The 19,595-nt window shown below is 32.9% G+C and overlaps 2 protein-coding genes across 2 annotated transcripts; both read left to right on the top strand.

The window, feature by feature from the left end:
- LOC110025136 (protein ILITYHIA-like) lies at positions 1-2,481 on the top strand. The gene is made up of 2 exons (XM_020725425.1): positions 1-352; positions 2,081-2,481. The coding sequence occupies exons 1-2, from the start codon at positions 238-240 to the stop codon at positions 2,479-2,481; spliced, it is 516 nt and encodes a 171-aa protein (XP_020581084.1). The 5' UTR covers positions 1-237.
- A 74-nt stretch (positions 2,482-2,555) lies between these two features.
- Positions 2,556-17,171, top strand: LOC110025135 (protein ILITYHIA-like). The gene is made up of 13 exons (XM_020725423.1): positions 2,556-2,674; positions 3,255-3,636; positions 4,037-4,183; positions 4,309-4,493; positions 4,604-4,730; positions 4,828-4,901; positions 6,500-6,576; positions 6,703-6,739; positions 6,831-6,988; positions 7,443-7,623; positions 8,436-8,513; positions 16,846-16,965; positions 17,046-17,171. The coding sequence occupies exons 1-13, from the start codon at positions 2,561-2,563 to the stop codon at positions 17,169-17,171; spliced, it is 1,806 nt and encodes a 601-aa protein (XP_020581082.1). The 5' UTR covers positions 2,556-2,560.
- The last annotated feature ends 2,424 nt before the right edge of the window (positions 17,172-19,595 follow it).

Below are 19,595 nucleotides of genomic sequence, written 5' to 3'. Positions count from 1 at the left end.
TATTTCTCTAATTTCCAACTTCATCAGGCAAGTTGTGCCAGTAACAGGCTAATGCAGTATCAGCCGCCATCTAAACCTTGAGCGAACATTTTCGCGGCGAGCTTCTCGAATCCGATTTTCCTGTTTCCTTTCAGTTCATCCAATCGACACAAACGTCCCTAGGGTTTTGTAGGAGAGGAAAAGAAGTAGACCTCATTACAAATTCGTAGTTTTCGTTTCCCAAATTTTCTTCGGCCAATGGCGCAGCCGATGGATGTTCTTCGAGCAGCCGCTGAGGGGGTGTCGACTTCTTCGACCAAGCAACGGATTCGCATATTTCGTGAAAACCTGCTACCACTGCTGCAGATCAAAGGTCTCCTGATTTTCTCAAACCTCTCACCGAGCTTATAGATCTGTCAACAATGTTGATTGGTCGTCTTGTGTGCGCAAGTTTGATTATTTGGTCTGTTTTTTAGTTCTATCACTTGATAGTTTTGCGCAAGTTTGATCTATTGCTCTCCCTTTTAGTTCGATGACTTCATATTTTTGTTAAAAGTGAATGCGAGCTTGTGGCGTTCTTTTACTTATGTTAGGGTGGCATCATAAGAGCTATTGTTGCGGCGTTTCCATCTTTGAAGAGCGTAACACGTACCAAGGTATCAGACACTGGTATTAATCCAAGTTTCTTGCTTAAATCGATCAGCACTCATTATTTTCCTGTATCAACCCGTAAGGTTTCGAGGACTTAACATGTTTAAAGATTTTTGAGCCATCTTTGTTCCACACTGAAAAAAATGCTTTACCTGCGATCTCACTCAACATTATGATGCCATGGGATTGCTTCCAGTGCTCTCTCAGCCTCAGCGTGGAGCAGTTTATGATACTGGAAATTGCAAATTAATGGTGAACGAAGAATATTTAAGTTGTTTTACATTTGATTATTGGAAGATTTACATACACACCACTCAATTCTTAAGAGTTTACGTATCTAATTCCGAAACTTCAAGTTTTACTTACGTGCCACCATACCTATGCATGAAAAGGTGTATTTTACGGTTAAAAGTTAGAATGATGGTATGTTTGATGTTATATGAGAGATTTGGGTGATATTAATGTAAAAGGTAAAGTTTAGGTGTTAGATATGTTGATACATAGGAATTGGGTGGTATGTATGTAAATGCTCTTTGATTATTTGGAGCTTTATCATTGGAGATGTGTTTCAGCACCTAATTGAATTCAAAACCACATATTTTCATTACAATTTGCGATATGCTTAGGACGGAGTGGTTGCAATCTACTGAAAAATAGGTTCTCAAAGTCTTACTGACTCGACTGCCCAATATTAATTAATATTTGATAGTAACATACCAACATAATCTTTTTGCTAATCGGTTACCAGCCTAAATATGCTAGATCCTGATGTCAAATTCGCAACATAGTGCCCTTTCTGTTATTAGCTTTGTAAAAGACAAGCTTAATTGGCATTGCCAGGTCAATTGGGTTTGCATGCAAGAAAATAACAGTAGAATGTATCTTGGGCCTCCAAAATTGAACACAAGCTTTTATGTCCTAGGGGTGCTTGCTCAAGTTTTAATGACCAGTTGGAACCTTTTTAATCTTTATTTTATGCCCTTTTTTGGTTACTTATGTTTTGAATTTGCTAAATAATTTGTTTACTTACTGCGAAGACTGTTTACTTTGATTATCAACATTCATTTGGTTTTATGAGATGTAATTGGCATCATTGTTTATTTTATGAGAACCGGTTACGCTCTTAGTTTACATTGTATGATTTTTTTTTGAATTGCTTGCACATATGGCATTTCCCTCATCTTTTTAATTGCTATTATGTTTTTTAGTTATTCTAGATGCATGGTTATTGACAATGTTTGTAGGTTTGTGCTACTATGCTAATCTTTCCATGTTTGGCATGGAATTTGGATGGCGGGTGATGCTTGCTTTGCCCCTTCTAGGTTTTGTTGATTCGATTACGTGATAATCATGCATGTTTTAGTCTATATACAGATATTTATGCCCTGTTATTTTAACAAAAAGATCAACCTATGTTTTTAATATTATTTATATTTTGGTTTTTTTCCAGAGTTATCTTCCGATGTTGCTGATTTACTTGTCGCTTTAGTTTTTCAAACATTGTTAATCTATGATGACCGGCCATCAAGGAAAGCTGTTGATGATTTGATTATTACGGCTTTGAGAAGTTCAGCCTTCATGAAGTGCTTTGCTGCCGTCCTTGTTCAATCCATGGAAAAGTATTCGAAGAATGATTGTTCGATAGGAAGTTTTAAACTATTAAAGTGGTCATGCCTTCTCTTGAGATGGAGCCAATTCACATCTTTGTCTAAGGGTGGTTTTTTGAGACTTGCAACTGCACAAGCATTCCTATCTCAAAGCCTTATGCATGGAGCCTACCGAAGGCGCAGAGCTTGTAAAAAGTGGTTTTTTCATATTTTTTCTGAGGTAAGTGTTTTGGATACAGCCTAGAATTTTTTGTTTATTGTGACTCTTTTTGTCTTTTTTGATTTAGAATTATATTTATGCTGTGTGTGTATATATATACGAGATGTACATGGAGGAGCTAAATGATTCAAGAATCTCCACAAGGGATAGTTCTGCTCTTATAAGAATTTTGCTTGAATTTTCAATCGGTAACTCATCATTTTTTGAGAAATACAAGGTAAATTTGCCATGATTATTTTCTTTTTTCATTGTCTGCCTTAAGTTGTTTTCTTTGCTTTCCTTTAAAGCAATTAAGGTGCCCTTTGGGACCACCATCGATTTTGATTTTCTACTTTTTGTTTTGTACTTTATTTTGTTTATGTTTTGATTTGAAATAAAATATGCTTGACATACTTGGTTAAGATATGATTATTTTAAAAAAAATTTCAAAATATCTATAAGGGGGCCCTTTGGGACCACTATCGATTTTGATTTTCTACTTTTTGTTTTGTACTTTATTTTGTTTATGTTTTGATTTGAAATAAAATATGTTTGACATATTTGATTAAGATATGATTATTTAAAAAAAAATTCAAAATATCTTTAAGTCGTTTTGAGTGTTTTTAAAAATATGTTGATCTATTTTTAGAAATAAAAAATAAAAATATGTAAAAAACATATTAAACAAATATGTTTATAAAAATAAAGTAAAAAAAACCCCTAACAAGCCCTAAGTTTCTCTTGTGGTTGCTGTTTCTTATGTATGCCTTGTATAACATTCTTATTTATAATTTCTTCGCCTGTTTTGCGTCATTCAGCCAAATTTTCTCGAGCTATATGTCAAAGCAGTTTTGAATGCGAAAGAAAGGCCATCTCGACTGCTTGCTGAATCTTTTCAACCTCTTTTCATGCATATAGAACACGAAGATTTTCAAATCCTCGTGGTTCCGTCATCAATCAAGATGTTGAAACGAAATCCAGAGATTGTTATGGAATCAATTGCAGATCTTTTACGTCATGTCAATTTGGATATGAGTAAGTACGTGATTGAATTCCTCTCAGTAATCCTTCCACAAGTTAGACATGCTGATGATGAAAGGAGGACGAAAGCTTTGTCTATTATAGCTTCTTTGAGTCAAAGTTCCAGCGATCCAGATGTCCTACTCTCCATGTTCAATGCTGTTAAAGCTATCATTGAAGGTACACCCACTTTTTTATCATTGTTTATGAACATTTCCTGTCTGCTTGACACGACCTTTCATTACTATCGGTTATTTTGATCAAATTTCAAGGGGCCGTTTGGGATCACTTTTGATTTTGATTTTGTTTATGTTTATGTTTTGATTTAAAATAAAGCATATTTGATACAGGGTGACATGTTTAATTGTTTAAAAACACTCAAAACAACTTTTAAATGTATTTATAAACAATCAAATTTGTTTAAAATAAAAAACATTAAAAAATGCACTAAACAAACTCATTTTTAAAAGAAAAGCAAAAACAAAAACTAGAAAACATAAACAAAAAAATAAAAACAAAAATGATCCCAAAGAAGCCCCAAGCATTTGTTTTTGGATACTTATTTGTCTAGAACTAACAGGTTCTGAGGGAAAACTAGCCCTGCCTTATCAGAGAATTGGAATGATAAATGCTTTGGCAGAAATGTCAAGGGCTCCTAGTGGGAAAGCACTCAATAAGCTTGCTCCTATGGTCTCAACCTTTCTTTTGTCCTGCTACAAGGGGGATGGTAATGCACGAAGTGTTCTTTTCTTTTTCATTACAGATTTTGCTTTTGTATTCTTGCTGCAAGTTTGATTTTCAAATATATGTATATATTTTTCTATCGAAACTTCTGAGAAATTTCCAATGTAGGGAGTGATGAGGTGAAGCTTGCAATCTTATCCTCCTTGGGTTCGTGGGCTTCTAGATCCGCTGAAACTGTTCAGCCAAATGTAATATCTTTTTTGAGTTCCGGCATAAAGGAGAAAGAAATTCTGAGGAAGGGGCATCTTAAATGTTTGCGAATTATCTGCAAGAATTCTGACTCATTAACAAAGGTGTTGGAATTTCGTATGTTACCTTAACGAGTGACTTTATTATGTAACCATCATTTATATGATGCCATATTTTCTTACGTGTGGGGTCGAATATGTATGAATTTTTTCAGGCTGTTCCATTATTGGACTTGCTTGTTCAGATTGTTAAGCTTGGCTTCACAAAAGCATCTCAGAGATTGGATGGAATTTATGCACTTTTTTCTGTTGCAAAAATTGTTTCTATAGATACCAAAGGAGGTGTTGTTTTACTACTTTCTCTATTAGTTGGACTTGATGTTTTTATTTGTTATTTCCATTAATCTGGTCATTCATGATATTGAAAATAAAATTTCAGAGGAGATTGTGCTCAAGGAGAAGCTTTGGCATTTACTCGCGCAAAATGAATCGGCATTAATATCATTTTCACTGGTGCGCCCCTTTTGACTTTGATAGTTTATGGTTGCATGTTGGTCAATAAAATGAAATGAATTGCTTTGCCCTTGATGTGCAATTTTGGTTAATGCAATTTAAGCTTTTTTGTGTCAAAATATTATAAAAAGCAAGTTGTTCTGTGGGCTATTCTGTTTCTTAAAATATTTCATGAATTTTTGTTACACGAATCCTTCGAGGAGTGTCTCAAGAAGCATCATATGGTTATTTTTTTTACATTAAAATTTATGCATTTATAAAAACAAACACGTGTGCTAATTGTTTTGAGGTTTTTGGATGTAAAAATTCTAAATTGTGCCAAATTTTTGGCATCAAAATATAGGCTTTTACATGAATAAGTATCTATGAAGGTTAGATTCGGTTACCTTCCAAACAATTTATTTTTAATTTTTAAATCTAACAACAAATATCATTCTTTGAAAGAGACGTTCTGATAACCAGTATTTTTAGAACTACTGTTTACTGGTCAACAAAATTGCAAAACATCTCATGTTTATGAACGGTTTCATTTTGATAATCCTACGAGTAATTCCTTGTAGGATTTCCATCCACACCTTCGTGATTTTGCATGCTTTTGGATGCTCTTACAATAATTTTGAATGAAGAACCAACTTTTCATTGCATGTAGTTTTTCTTTTCAAAAAAAAAAAAGAAAAGAAAAAAATTACTAATAACATTCTTCAAAGAATAGAAAAGGAAAATTCTATTAAATCGCATCTTTTGTGATGCACTTATCTTTTCTTACGAAAAATGATGTATTAGGGCCATACTTACTGGTTTTGTTGTAAAATGCCTATTAGTTTGAAGACTAATCATTTTTAGCTTTTAAAATTGCTGAACTAAATTTTCTTTCATTCACATGTAGTTGTAGCCGATGCTGATAAATTTTCTTTCTCAAGTTTTTAAGGCGGTGCTCTAAAGTTTATTTCTGATTGCCTTCTCTACCTTTATTGTAAATAAATATTGAGGTTGCCGAGTTTGTTACTGCAGAGATTTTTTAGATTGAAGATTAGCAATTATTAAATATTATGTTGATATATTTTCTTAATTGAGGATGCTCTCTCTCTTTTTTTTTTCTTATTTACCTCTTGTATTTGGTTATATATAAGCTCTGATATTATAATGAAAGGTATCAATTTATTTCAGTTACTTTAACATTACATGAAAATCCTACAAGGGCTTCAATCCTATCCACACCCGCCCTTTCTTATATTTCATGTCTTTTCGAGCTACCTATTGAGTGCTTTATTGTTTCTGCTAGTTGGATAAGCATGCTAAATCTGCCCACAGTCTTCTTCAAAAAAATCTTCCTATATATTGCAGCAGTTGCTAATTAAGTAGATAACTTAATTTGGCTGGCTCATTGGCTTCATTTTGCCACCACTTTGTTATAGTTTGCTGATGAAAATATACATTGTATTAATTCTTCTGATTTTGCAAAACAAATCTCTCATTATCTACTAGATATGCCATTATTTGGATTTTATGGTGCTGGCATAGATAAATTTGTTATTTGTATTATGCTTCATTGCACCTAGAGGTTCTAATCTTCAGTCTTTTCTATTATTTGTTTATAGGTTCCGAAACTCTCTGATGAAGATTGTGTTACATGTATTGATGTTCTTGAAGTGTTGCTTGTGGAACATCAGTATAGGTGTTTATGCGAGTGTTCAAATCAATTTCTCATAAATTTGTTTTTGTTTGTATTTGACAATAGGCTTCGTTGGTAGGGTTTTGGATATGTAATGCGGGAGAATGACAAAATTTATTTTGTGCGCAGATCCTTGGAGTTTTTATCTGTCAAATCATTGTTTCAGGTTAACTTCTTTTTTCTGGCTTAAAATTTCTATTTTTGAGTAATCAATTTTTTTCTTGTTTGTCCTTATTGTGTTCTTTTATGTGGCACAGCTCCTGCTTTATTTTATTTGCCATCCAAGCTGGGATGTCCGCAAAGTAGCTTATGATGCTACAAGAAAGATTATTTCCTCATCCATGAAATTAGCGGAGGAGCTATTACTTCAGTTTAGAAATTGGTTTCCAGTAATTAGTGATAGAATATCAGTAAGGTAAATTTTAATTAATTTTCCATGGTAATCATTTAGCAATAAAATAGGAAGATTTACATACATACCACTCAACTTCTGTGTATTTACATATCTAACACTTAAACTTCAATTTTTACATACATGCCACCTTACCTATCCGTGAAAAGGCGTGTTTCACTTTTTGAAAATTAAAATGGTGGTATTTTTGATGTGATATGAATGATTTGGGTCGTATAAATGTAAGAAGTAATGTAGGTGTTATATATAATACTTGTAAATAGATAAGAATTGGGTGTTATGTAAGTGCCCCAAAAAATCATATTTTTGATTGCTATCTCATCGTAAAATACTCAGATTATTTGTCACAATGCTGCATTTCAATTACTACGACCACAAATCTGCTGGATATTGCGCTGGAATCTGTTTGTTTAATTATCGCATTTTTCTAACTCACATTAACTATGTGGCTATATAGTGATACAGAAAGTCGACTTGATTCACATATAACAATTGCTCCCTCTGCTGAGGAGTTGGTGAAGTGCTTGCTACTGATTGTGCCAGCAGCGATGGCGAGTTCTTCAACATATTCTGTGCTTTTTTTTTGTGCACATCATCCTTCATTAGCTGGGATTTCTATAAGTGGTGCAGTTTGGAAGGTACTTGCAAATGATATTTACGGATATGATCTTCTGAGATGATTTTTTTACATTGCTAGACTAGAAAATCCTTTATGCCCCCACTAATATTGCATTTTTTTCAATTATTGGAATTTTAATCAATTTGCTTTCTAAGATTCCATGAGATGCATTAGTAACTTTTTTGCTAAATTTACTTTCCGGTGATTCTTAATTTGAGTACTTTGTAATGTTTGGTAATTTAAGTTTCCTTCATTGCTCAAATGATTATTTCAAAATATAGTTGTGTAGCTTTTATTAACACCATTTAAAAAAGAACATCTGTTACCTGTGCATGCTGCATGTGCTTACAAACTTGATAAACAACTTTTAAAAGGTTTGCACATTGATTTTAACGTTAGCTTCTCTTGATAAATGCATTTTATTTAATTCATTATTGGATTCTATTCAAATTGTAATACATTTTGCAATGTTTCTTTCATTTTTTTATAAATTTTATGATTTATCAAGAAAATATTATAGCTTTTCGTTGATAATTTGGTCATAGGGATGCATTTGTCTTTTTTTTTTTGTATAAATTTTGGTTGTTGCTGCTTTTTTCAGCTTTTTTGGTGTAATACTGGAAGAGTAGGTTATCTCTGAATTTCTAATTCGATAATTGAATGTTATTCTTCCCGTCAATGTTATATAAACTTATTCAGAGATCAATGTGTTCATGTTTTCAGTGTTGGCTCGATTTTGTCTCAAGAACATGGATATTGAGAACTGTATGCCAATTGCATATGGGGTAATGTTATGCAATTAACTAAACTTTTCCCTTGCTTATGTTCCAGCGGCTCCAAAGAAATCTCCGAAGGCACAATTCTGATATTATTGAAATCATGACTGCAAATGTGGGCTTAATATGCAAGGTAATTTCAATTTGTAGTGTTTTACATCATATTATTTTGTACTTAACTGTAAAGTAATTCTAAAGTCAACCAATGTAAGCTTTCGTCCTGCCTAGTTATCATAGAAATATGTGTACAGTGCATAATGATGCTTTGACTATGGTTTAAGAGTACAACTAATGCCTGTAATAATCATGATGTTGACACTCATCATACTCTTAAATATTTGGGGTCAGTTTCATGAGTCTTATTCTGAGTGGTGCTTCATATCCATTCAAGCAACTATTTATGATACTTAAGGTCTATTACTTCTTTTATGTACTCCTTCAATGTTAAATTTATCTTCCTACTATAAATTTTATATTATCATTTGATACTACTGAAATAATTCTTTTGATATAATCATTCATTAATTTTTTTTCGTAGGTTTGCACTTATTAATATTCAAATTTTCATTTATGCAGTGTTCAACAACTATTTTTTAATACAGCACTTGCATATATATATATATATATATATATATATATATATATAACATCATTAGACTAACTATTGTTTTATAAATTTACTTCTAATTCTCTATGATATTGCGAAATACTTTTGAGGCAAATTTTTTTTTTGTATGTTTGCTTTGACTTAATTCTAGAAGTCATACCTTTATACATCCCCTTTTTTCCATTAACATTTTTATCCTCGTTTTCAATATTATTGATCCAAGATATTGAAATTCTCAAACCGTATGATTTTATCCTCTAATGAACAAAGTGAGGCAATTTTTTTTTTAACCACAGTCTTAACTCTAGAAGTAATATTTTTATTGATTCCGGATTAAGCCCAAACTACCATGAAAAGCACAATTGTTATTACTGGATTCAAAAGGGTACAAGAGAGACTCTTGTGAATATGAAATAAACGACAACAAACATACAAACGGAAATGACTAGACAACATTGCAAAAGTATAAGATAGAAAGCAATAAAAAATACATAAACTGTCATCTAAGAAACGGGGACATGGGTGATGGTCGGAAAATGGCTAGCGACTGTTGGAGGGTGGCATGACGGAGCTGCGGTTGCCTGGGGCATCAACTGACTGGTGGCGGGGTTTGGACGGTAGGGATGGACAACAACGGGAATAGGCTCTGTGGTCTGGACAACAGCTGTGACAGGCGCCGATGGCTGAACAACAATAGGGATAGGTCCGGGAGGGGCTGTCAGCAGGGGCTGGTCGGGGAGGGTCTTGGCGGACTGTTTGAGAGTGCAGGGATAGCTGCGGAAAACGCCAAACAACAACGAGGAAGGTGTTGGCGGGGTCGGCGGCAACAAGACAATGGCTTGGAGACGTCGAATTATTGCAGGGAAGGTCTCAGTAGGGTTGAGGGTAGCAAGAGTTCTGCTGGAATGTGGGAGGGCCTAGAGGGCAGAGGGAAGAATATTAGAATGTGGGGCTGCTGGAAGAGGGGTCGGAGGGGCTGCAGAATGATAAATGTCTCGTCGGGTCAAGCTACAGCCGGAGCATCATCTAGAACCTTGGAGACGGTCATCATCTCAGACGAGTTACAATTGGAACATCTTTTCATTGTTGGGTATAGATCTCGAAGGGGAAGAACGCCTTAAAGGCAGCACTCAGAAATCTATCCTCTTCAAAGTCTGCCTTAACCATAGCAAACAACATGTATAAATAATAGGGGGTTAATAGGTAGATTAGTTAAGTAGAATAATAGGTAATAAATAAAAGAGGGGCGATGTGAAAGGAAGAAATTTGAAATTGGATAAAAGTGTAAGGTGATAGATAAGATAGGGAATCAAAATAGACAAGAGAGACCCACAATTACAGTAGCAACTATGGTAATGCGTTCGCGATACTGTAGCAACTACAGTATCGCATCCCAATTTAGCTCCCGTGTTTTTTATATTTTCCATTTTGTCAATGATACATTTATGCCAATTTTCTGTATGTTTGATCCATGATATTTAAAATTGTCAATCCTAGTTATGACTTATATTATGATAACATTGCTTATAATTGTTAATATCACACCTATTACAGTGGCATCATATATTTAGTATTTGTTCTCTTGATTTTAAGCTTATTTAAAATTTAGTTTTTTTTTTCATTTTTTTTAAATTTCAACTATTTCAGCTGGTGATTCACCAAATTTATGAAGTTCTTAATTTAGTGTTCTATTCCTTTGATTGAAAATGACTTGTTCACCAAATTTATCTAGTTCTTAATTTAGTATCCTATTCCTTTGATTGAAAATGAATTGTTCTTTGTGGCTTAAGGGGCTATTTGGTTTGCTGAAAATGAAATGCAATATAAAATATTTTCAGATTACTCTAATTACAATACATTTGAAATGCTTTAGAGTTGTTTGTTTTACTGTAAAATAAACGCTGAACTTTATATTTTTTTGTTTGGTTTGAAGTACAGTGAAAACAATGTATTTCAAAAAATATTTTTTTGTTTGCCGACGGAGGGGGGGGGGGCGATGGTGATTAGCTGCGGTGGACTGTGGGAGGCAGCGGTGGATGGCCGGAAGGGGGCAGCGGCTTGTCGATAGTATTTTACTGTGTTACTCAAATTTGACCAAATCAGCCAAATTCTAAATCCAACCAAATTGAGCGAGTTTGCAAACTTCAAATTCATTCATACTTCACATTATATTTGTAATTTTTCATACCAAATACCTTATTTCCTAAAACCCTTGTTAAAGAATTACAATACACTGCAAATCCTTCTAACTGAACTCCTAAAATGTATCAAATATTTAATATTGAAATGCTATATATTTTTTCGTATATTTTGAAATAAATACACTCCTTTGAATTCTGTATACCGATTGCCTTTGAAATTATATTTACCCTGTGCGAAGTGATTTACTTGGTTTGATTGTTTTTCAAAAAAAGTTACAACAGAGCCAAGAACCATAACGCTTATCGTTTAAAAGATCGAATTGAAGAGAAAGGAAACCAAATAGAGAGATGAAAACATGAGAAGATGAATTAAAATAAAGACAAATTAAAAACTTTAATTATAGTTACCTCAAATCTGGTATGAAACAACTTAAAAGCTCCTTGACAATAATAAAAATGATTGTTAGCTCAAAAGGCATCAAACGACTTATTAGTCAAAATGGCAGGTAATGAAATGAGATTTTGGTTGTGGCTGAAGGGATTAAAGAATTGTGATCTTGTGATTGAGGGGTCAAGGGGAAAAAAAAAGAAAACCTCAAACTTCAACTTAGAGAATATGCGTTGGAAAAAAATTGAGATCCGGTTTGCGTTAGGGAGAAAAATTCATTGCCCCTATCTTGCCTATTTATACAAACAAAAAAAGTAGTAAAGTAGGATCAAAAAAAAAACTTAGAATCCTAAAGTTGCAGTAAAACAGTTTGGATGGAGCTTGCTTCATGCTAGAAAATTAGTCGTTTGCTGATGGGCCTGTGGTGTTATTAGTGGTTCCAGTTTCATAACTTTTGAAACTATACAATCTTTTTGGAATATTCTTGACCCTTGAATGGCTTATTGATGTTGCTGGAGGTCTCCATATGATAATTCTTGGGTTTATCTGTTGAATCCTTTTGGGGCGTGAGATCCTGAATAATTTGTGAACTTATATAATCCAAGAGAGATCTTAAAGGAGTGAGAAGAAGTTGAGGGATTTTACAGAGTTATTTGGGGGTGCAGGATTGAGAGAGTTAGAAAAAAATCCCCATCTTTTCTTCTTCCCTCTTATTTATATACTCAGGAGACTATGTACTCGCGCACGGGTCTAAAAAATAAATTTAAAATTAGGTTGTAGGCTATATAATACAAAACTTGAGCATACTTGTTGTCTATAGGACTGTTGGTGTAAATGATAATATGTATGCTGGCATATGGAAATTCTCCTCTCTGCCTTTGAGAGTTGCTTACCTAGCTCGATGGTATAGCCAACTGGTTGTCAGTGAGTTTGATGAGAATGTTCAACCAGCTCATATGGGTATGGAACAAGAACTCGGATAATGTAGTTGAGTTTGGTGGGAAGGACTCGTTGAAGATCAAAATGGGGTTGAGCCATTCAGAGGAACTCACTAGAATGTTGATGTACTTCGGAGATGCTCGTAGAATTCTTCTATGCAGTAAGGAGCTCTAGAACTTGTCATTTCCAAAGGTACCACTAATGAGTATGATTGAACTGATCAACGCCAAACCACTAAATGCACAATTGGTGGGCTTGATCTATTCAGTCCATAAGATCCATTTAGCATTTGGGCTTTTATGCCGCTCAAGGTTCATTTTTGGATATACATTATCAGTGTTTAATTAATTAAATCTCTTCATACATTCTAAGTAGCAAAAGAAAGTGTAACTTCTAAAACATAAGAAAAAGTGCCCTGAGGAGACTTGGAACTATAATTTAGAGGTCCTATCCTTGTCTGTCATGATGTGGGATGAGTGGCAGCTATCATTGTCTAACTTGCACTAAGGTATTTTTTTCATCAGGCTCAACTTGGTAAACTAAGCTCTCAATTTTTTTGGGTAACTTTCTTCTTTATTTTTGGCTATAAAGTTGAGCTATTAGCCGGTATTTTTCTACTTGATGTTATAGTCACCATGGCCATAAGTGTCACCTTATGAAGCACATACATATATGGAGACATGGACAAGGCGATATAACTTATAATTATAAAAAGTTGGGCACAATACGATATAGATATAATGCTACATTTTTTTAAAATTCTTATTATGAAGCATATTGTTAAAATTTTGATAATAGTATTTCCTATTAAAGATTTTTCATGGTAAAGTAAACTTTTATATACATATACTTCACCTAAGAAACATTGTGAAGGAACTTTGCAATAGCTGAAAAAAAAATACGAATTATTATTGACTAGACGCTTTATTACATGCTACAACTACCATTTATTAACAACACTTCAATGTTAGCATTTATTAGTCATTGGCAATTATCAGATATTTTACTAATAAATATATTGCCTACAAAGTATAAAAAATCCCAACAGGAATAACTCCAATTTCTCTACCGAATAATAATTAAAAGGACGACTATATCAACCTAGTGATGATACAATTAAACAGAGTTTACACCCTCAATGTTTTGGTCATCATTATCGCCACCACCTTTGCCTCTTCAATGACAATTTTCTTCATCTAAAATAACATTATTTTTAAAAATGGCGCATTAAGTGAAAGATTTGCAGCTTAAAGCATTCTAATGTCAGCAATTATATTTAATTTATCCCCTTGATTGTTTAAAATCTTGCATCTCCTTGAGTATATTTCAAGCCTGTTGATAAAGGGCGAATATCAGCATTTATAAATACCAAATCTTCACTCTATTGAGAGAATGAGAGGTAGCCTTGTTACTTTTGAACTGATAAGAAAATATTTATTCCAATTTATTTCGCAATAAGAAGAGAACACAATTGTGCTAAAAATTTGAAAGCCAAATTTTGAAGTTGTGGGGAACTAACATCATGAATGATCCGCCAAGTTTTTCTCTATTCTGCTTTAAGAAGCTATAGAGTCATGATTGATAAATGGATCACTAAATCTAAGAAGCTAGTAAACTACAAGTAATAATTTCCCTCTCTTCAATATCTTGAAAAATTTTTTCCATACATTTGTCGCTCTCATTTGATATCTCAATTTTTCTGTGTGATGCAAGAAAAAATGGAGCTTTGCTTAACCAAGCATTACTACAATATGGAATAAAAAAATACATGTAATAAGTGCAATTAATTATAATATTATGAAATGGGCTAACCCAAGATAAATAAAATATTAAATATTACTTTTGATTAAAAGAGCAAGTAAAACAATGAAGGGAAGTGTTTCTTTTGATCTAATTTTGGATAAAAATATTATATACCACCTCATAAAATGTGGACTCCTTTTTAACTCTCTTTTTTATGTTAATATATATTCTCTTTCACTTTTTTCCATTATAGAATCCTACTTATACACACGCTAAGGCAAAGCTTGTATATATTTACTATTTATGATTGATGAGCTTTGTTAACTACTTTTTCCATTATGTATTTTACCCCACTGTAAATCATTCAACATACTTTTCACAAATTTAGCTTCATCCACATCATCTTCTTGATATATGATCCAATTGCCTTCTTTATAAGTGATCTCATAATTGTCAAATTTCTTTGGAGCACAAGTATTTTTAAATTCAAGATTCAATATGGAAATCACACTAGACGTCTAAATAATATGAGGGCATTGTGTCTCAATTTATGTTCCCATCGCTTTAAGTACCATCATATTGTCAGTGATTACTTGGATCATTTTATATGAATCCACCCCTATAGTCACTTCTTTCATATGAACTGTAATGTAATTTTTTTAATATACTCCTTCACAATTCGTGTCTTTCACAAATATAGGCACATATTCTGTGACTCCTATAAAATTAATAAAATATTTTCTTTGCTATTTTTCTGATCAAATAACTTCATTTTTTTCTCAAAATTGTTTAACCGGTTTAGCATTTTTTCAATCATTGCTCTTTTCTTTTATTCATCATCTGTCTATGATTTTTGCAATTCCTAAAGTTGTTTGTATGTTTTTTGGGTACGATCATATGCCTTCCTAGAGTTTTCTAAGCATGTGATGTCTCACTCATAATATATTCTTTTCTATTTTACAAAACTGACATTCGACTTCTATATTTCCTCCCGCCTCAATTGTCTCCACTTTGTCTAATTTGATAATATACATAGGCCAAGGTTTTTTTTTTCATCCATATGAGATTATTATCAACTTCAAATTGGTTTATTTTAGAAGTCATTAGCTGACCATTATACAATAAAAATAACATAAAAATAAATGTCAACGAAGAAAATAATCGAAAAATGATATTGATTTCTACTTAGTAGGTTTTTAATCATAACTAACTTCTATTATGATAATACAAAATGGGGCATTTGCATACCACACAATTCTTATTATATATCTAACATCTGTATTTTCAAATTTATATACATAACACTCAAATTTATAATATAAATTAAAAATATCACTGTTATTAACTTTTTAAAAGTGAAATACAACTTTTCATACCTGTGTTATAAATGTAAATATCAAACTTTAGGTGTTAGATATGTAGATACATAAGAATTGTGTTGTATGCATTTAGATTACCTAAAATAAATTGAAAGATTAGTAGCTTACCTGGTATCAACCATAAATACTTTGATGTTGACAAAGAGAAACAACTTGTATATTCCACTTAAACTATAATAAGAATGTGTGCGCGCAATTGAAGTGGTGCCAAGAAACAAAGACTAAAAGATGTTAATGTCCATGTTTCTTTGTCCATGGAAGATTGGCTTATTTCTTTTGTTCACCAAGTAGATGTATCTTTTTGTTTTTCTTGGGCAATGTGTGCATTATGAAAGAATGATGCTGTTTCCAACCCCAATTAAGGTTGATTTATCACTCACGAACTCCACTGAATCGTATCAAACAAAGACGTTAACAATTATAAGCTTCAATGCCTGAAATTGGAACCTTAATTGGTATTTTAATTTGCCAAATAACAATAGCTATAGAGAGACACGCATAACTTCCTGTTTTTAGGTATTAGTTAAGGTTGCTGTTTAGGTGATAAATAAAACATGTCAATAATAATATAATGATATTAGAGTCTGGTTATTTCATAATATTGATCTAACCTACCATCAAACTTAACTATTCTTATCCAACTTGAGATTAACAATTGTATTTATGAATTTGACATTCAAATTTTGAAAGAAAAGAAAGCCAAAATCTCTCATGCATTCAATCTTACCCATTATAAGCCACCGCCAATGAGCTTATGAGTTGGTAATCTTGATATATAGCATTTATTGTAACTTGAAGAAGGTGATTGACCGGTGAAGATGTTAGGGCACAAAGAGAGTAGATGCCCGGTCATGTAAAAAAGATATTGGCATAGCCCAGAAATGCACAAATGATCGAAGAAAACTTGTGGTTGAAGGTTGTGCTTGCAAACTCTAAAGCTTCGTCAAAGGCTCACTGAAGGCGAGACATGAATGGCAATTGAAGAGAGAGGCGTTTATGTCTTCACTCGTGAGCTCTAAATCTCTGTTGAAGCCTCTTTGAACGCTAGACATCAGCTTTGCTGAGATTCACCCACAGAAGAATACAGTTTATGTTGATAAATAGTTTGTTTTTTTACCCGACTCTTCTTTTGTTTATTTTGAACAACATATTTGACTGATGGCATTACATATTGCTTTTTATATTGCATAATTAATTTCTTTTTCTGAGCTGAATTGTTTTAATGCTTTTTCTGAGCTAAATTTTAAATTTTTTTATTTGTTTTATAGGATTTATTGGGATCCAAGGGATTAATGAGTTCTAATTCCCTTGAGCAAAGTGCAGCCTTACAGTCACTGTCAACACTGATGAGGATAACACCCAACGAGACATTTTCAGAGTTTTCAAAGGTCCTTTTTATTAAATTGTTGTCAGCTTGTTACTATTTAAGTAGTGTAACTTCCCCTTTTCATCATTTCCGTGTTTCCAGCATTTTGATATGCTTCTGGACAGTGGAGTTAATGACACTTTATCAGAAAATGATATAAAGGTGATAAAGCTTTTCAATCTTTCCACAAAACTAATCGTCAATAACGTAAACCTTGTTTTTGATTAATTATTCATATTTAAGTAATGCTGCTGATGATGGTGCATGGTCTTTTCAGCACCTTTTTGTTGGTACTTTTATGCTGCCACTTTTATGGTTTGATTTTATATGTCTTAAAATCTATATTCTGCAAAACTGTTGTTTTGAATTTTAAATTTCCAGAAATGTTTCTTTTTTATGCTGAATTTTAAACTATGCAAGCTTGGGTTTTCTCATTTTGAACTAACTTCAGCATCATAGTGATAATGTATTATCCTGTCGCTAATATTATTATATGCAACTAATAATTTTTTTGGGTTACATTTAAGCTCATTTGTGGTGATTTTTTATAACAGTTTTTTAAAGCTTGATCATCTTACAATTTAGTTTAAAATTTAGTATGAATTGATATATGAAAGTTTGGGTGTTAGACATGTAAATATATTAGAATTGTGTAGTATGTATGTAATTGCCCTTAACAAATGTAAAAAATATGTCTTTAGTGTGGTATAGCAATTTGGTACTTCTTTCTAATTCCTGCCTCCACCATTTCATAGGGTTTCATTTAATATATCTTTTTTATTTTTGTGTTTTTGAATAAAATAAATAAAATTAGGATGTTTGAAACTGCTATGGGAAAAAGACGAGCTAGTAACTTCTGAGGGAAGCTTTTTGCATGAACTAGGATTTTTCTTGTAGTCAATTTTACAATAATTTTATTAAACGTGTAAATTAAGATTCGGATACTGAATTATGTGCATATGAAATTGATAATAATATTTGCTTCATCATTTAATAAATTTATGTCAGTTTTGCAATGAATTTTATGATTTATCTATAACTCTTACAACTCTGAATGCAACAGTTTTATGCTTTATTTGGCACTGTTGGCTTCTGCTGTGTTGTGCTATAGAGTGACATAGATGACTGATAAAATCATATTAAGATAAATATCCGAAGAGCCATAGGAGTTGTGTTTGCAGAAAATTGTTTCAACCAAGATATGAGTTGATAGAAATGGTTATTTTTGTGAAGTTCATATAGTTATAATACAATATTCTTAATCTTAATTAGTATGTAACTATTTTAATTGATAATTTATACGAATCAATTTTTGGATCAATGCCTTAAAAACACAAGTGCCATTTGTTGGCGCATGGGAATGGAAATACTAACCTTTTTTGAACTTTCATTGCTTAACTGAAATATCAGGAGTAGTTTTCCTTGGATGTAGGTTATAGTTGTTAAATAATGTTTTGTTTAGATCTTATGTCAAAACAACTTGTAGGCGCAAGCTTCCATAACTAACTACACCTTCTACGCACACTTGAGTTTTACAACAGATTTGTTGCTTACGTTCGAATTTGTTTAATAAGTATGTTTTGCTGATGGAGGTAGACTCAATCACGATCTTCTGGTTTCATCATTTATGGAATGCCAATGGATCTAGTGTGCTAGCTTCAAAGTGCATTAAGCAATAATATTCAACGAACATTATTAACAACCATGTGCTTCCTTCTCCAAGGCATCTTTAAAACAAAAAGGCGGGTGGTGTGTCAAAGATATGCTTTTGTTGTGGATGCCAATTTTTTCATTGCAATTGGTCGGATATTGCAGTTTTACTGAATATTTTAGACACACAACATGGCCATTTAAGATTTTTAAGTAGCGGACATGACTGACAAAGGACTCATAGGCATAATGTGATCATTAGTTTTTAACGAGCTCTAATTTGTTGATTTGGTTTTAATTGGCGGGCTTGTTAGCATGAGTCTAGATTGGGTTTATTGTGGGATGGAACAGTATAAATCTTTTGAATTTGCTGTAACCCTTGGGTTCACTCATATGAAATGTATATTTATGTCGGTCAACTTTTTCTCGATTAGATTTATTTGACGACTAGTCGTGGACCTTTATAAATTTTCATAAAAAAATTATTTGATTTTCATGCAAAAAACTGTTGTTTAAGTTTTTTTTATGCAGAGTTCCTTTTAACATGCAAAAGAGATTTTGTTTTATTTCGTAAATATTTTTGTAAAGTCGTGTAGTCCACTAGTTAGTCACTCTAATCGTGCTAAAACTACTGACGACCTAAGAGTGTCGGGAGCAACGATCCCACCAAGAGTCGGCAAATAGCATCATCGATCCTTTCCTCTCTCTTATAGAAGATCCTTGAGGTAGGAGATACTATTCTAATAATCCCACTTCGTATTCCTCGTTTAAGCACAGATAAGCAATGCCGTCATTGCCCTCGCCACTTAGACCCTAGAATTATCCTAGTCCGATGATCCATATGTGGCATTAACAAATTTCCCCAATTGCCAGGAGGATTTGAGTGTAATATCCAAGCTCAAATCTCGGTGCATTGGGTTTTATTGTAGGTTAAGTCATTGAGGGAATTTCACTGTTGATTTAATTAAGGAAGCATGGGTCACGTCTCGGTGCATCATGTCT

This window comes from Phalaenopsis equestris, unplaced genomic scaffold (assembly GCF_001263595.1).
Source record: "Phalaenopsis equestris unplaced genomic scaffold, ASM126359v1 Scaffold000291, whole genome shotgun sequence".
NCBI classification, from domain to species: domain Eukaryota; kingdom Viridiplantae; phylum Streptophyta; class Magnoliopsida; order Asparagales; family Orchidaceae; genus Phalaenopsis; species Phalaenopsis equestris.
Note: the sequence above shows the minus strand (reverse complement) of the source record. Positions and strands in the feature narration are given on the sequence as shown.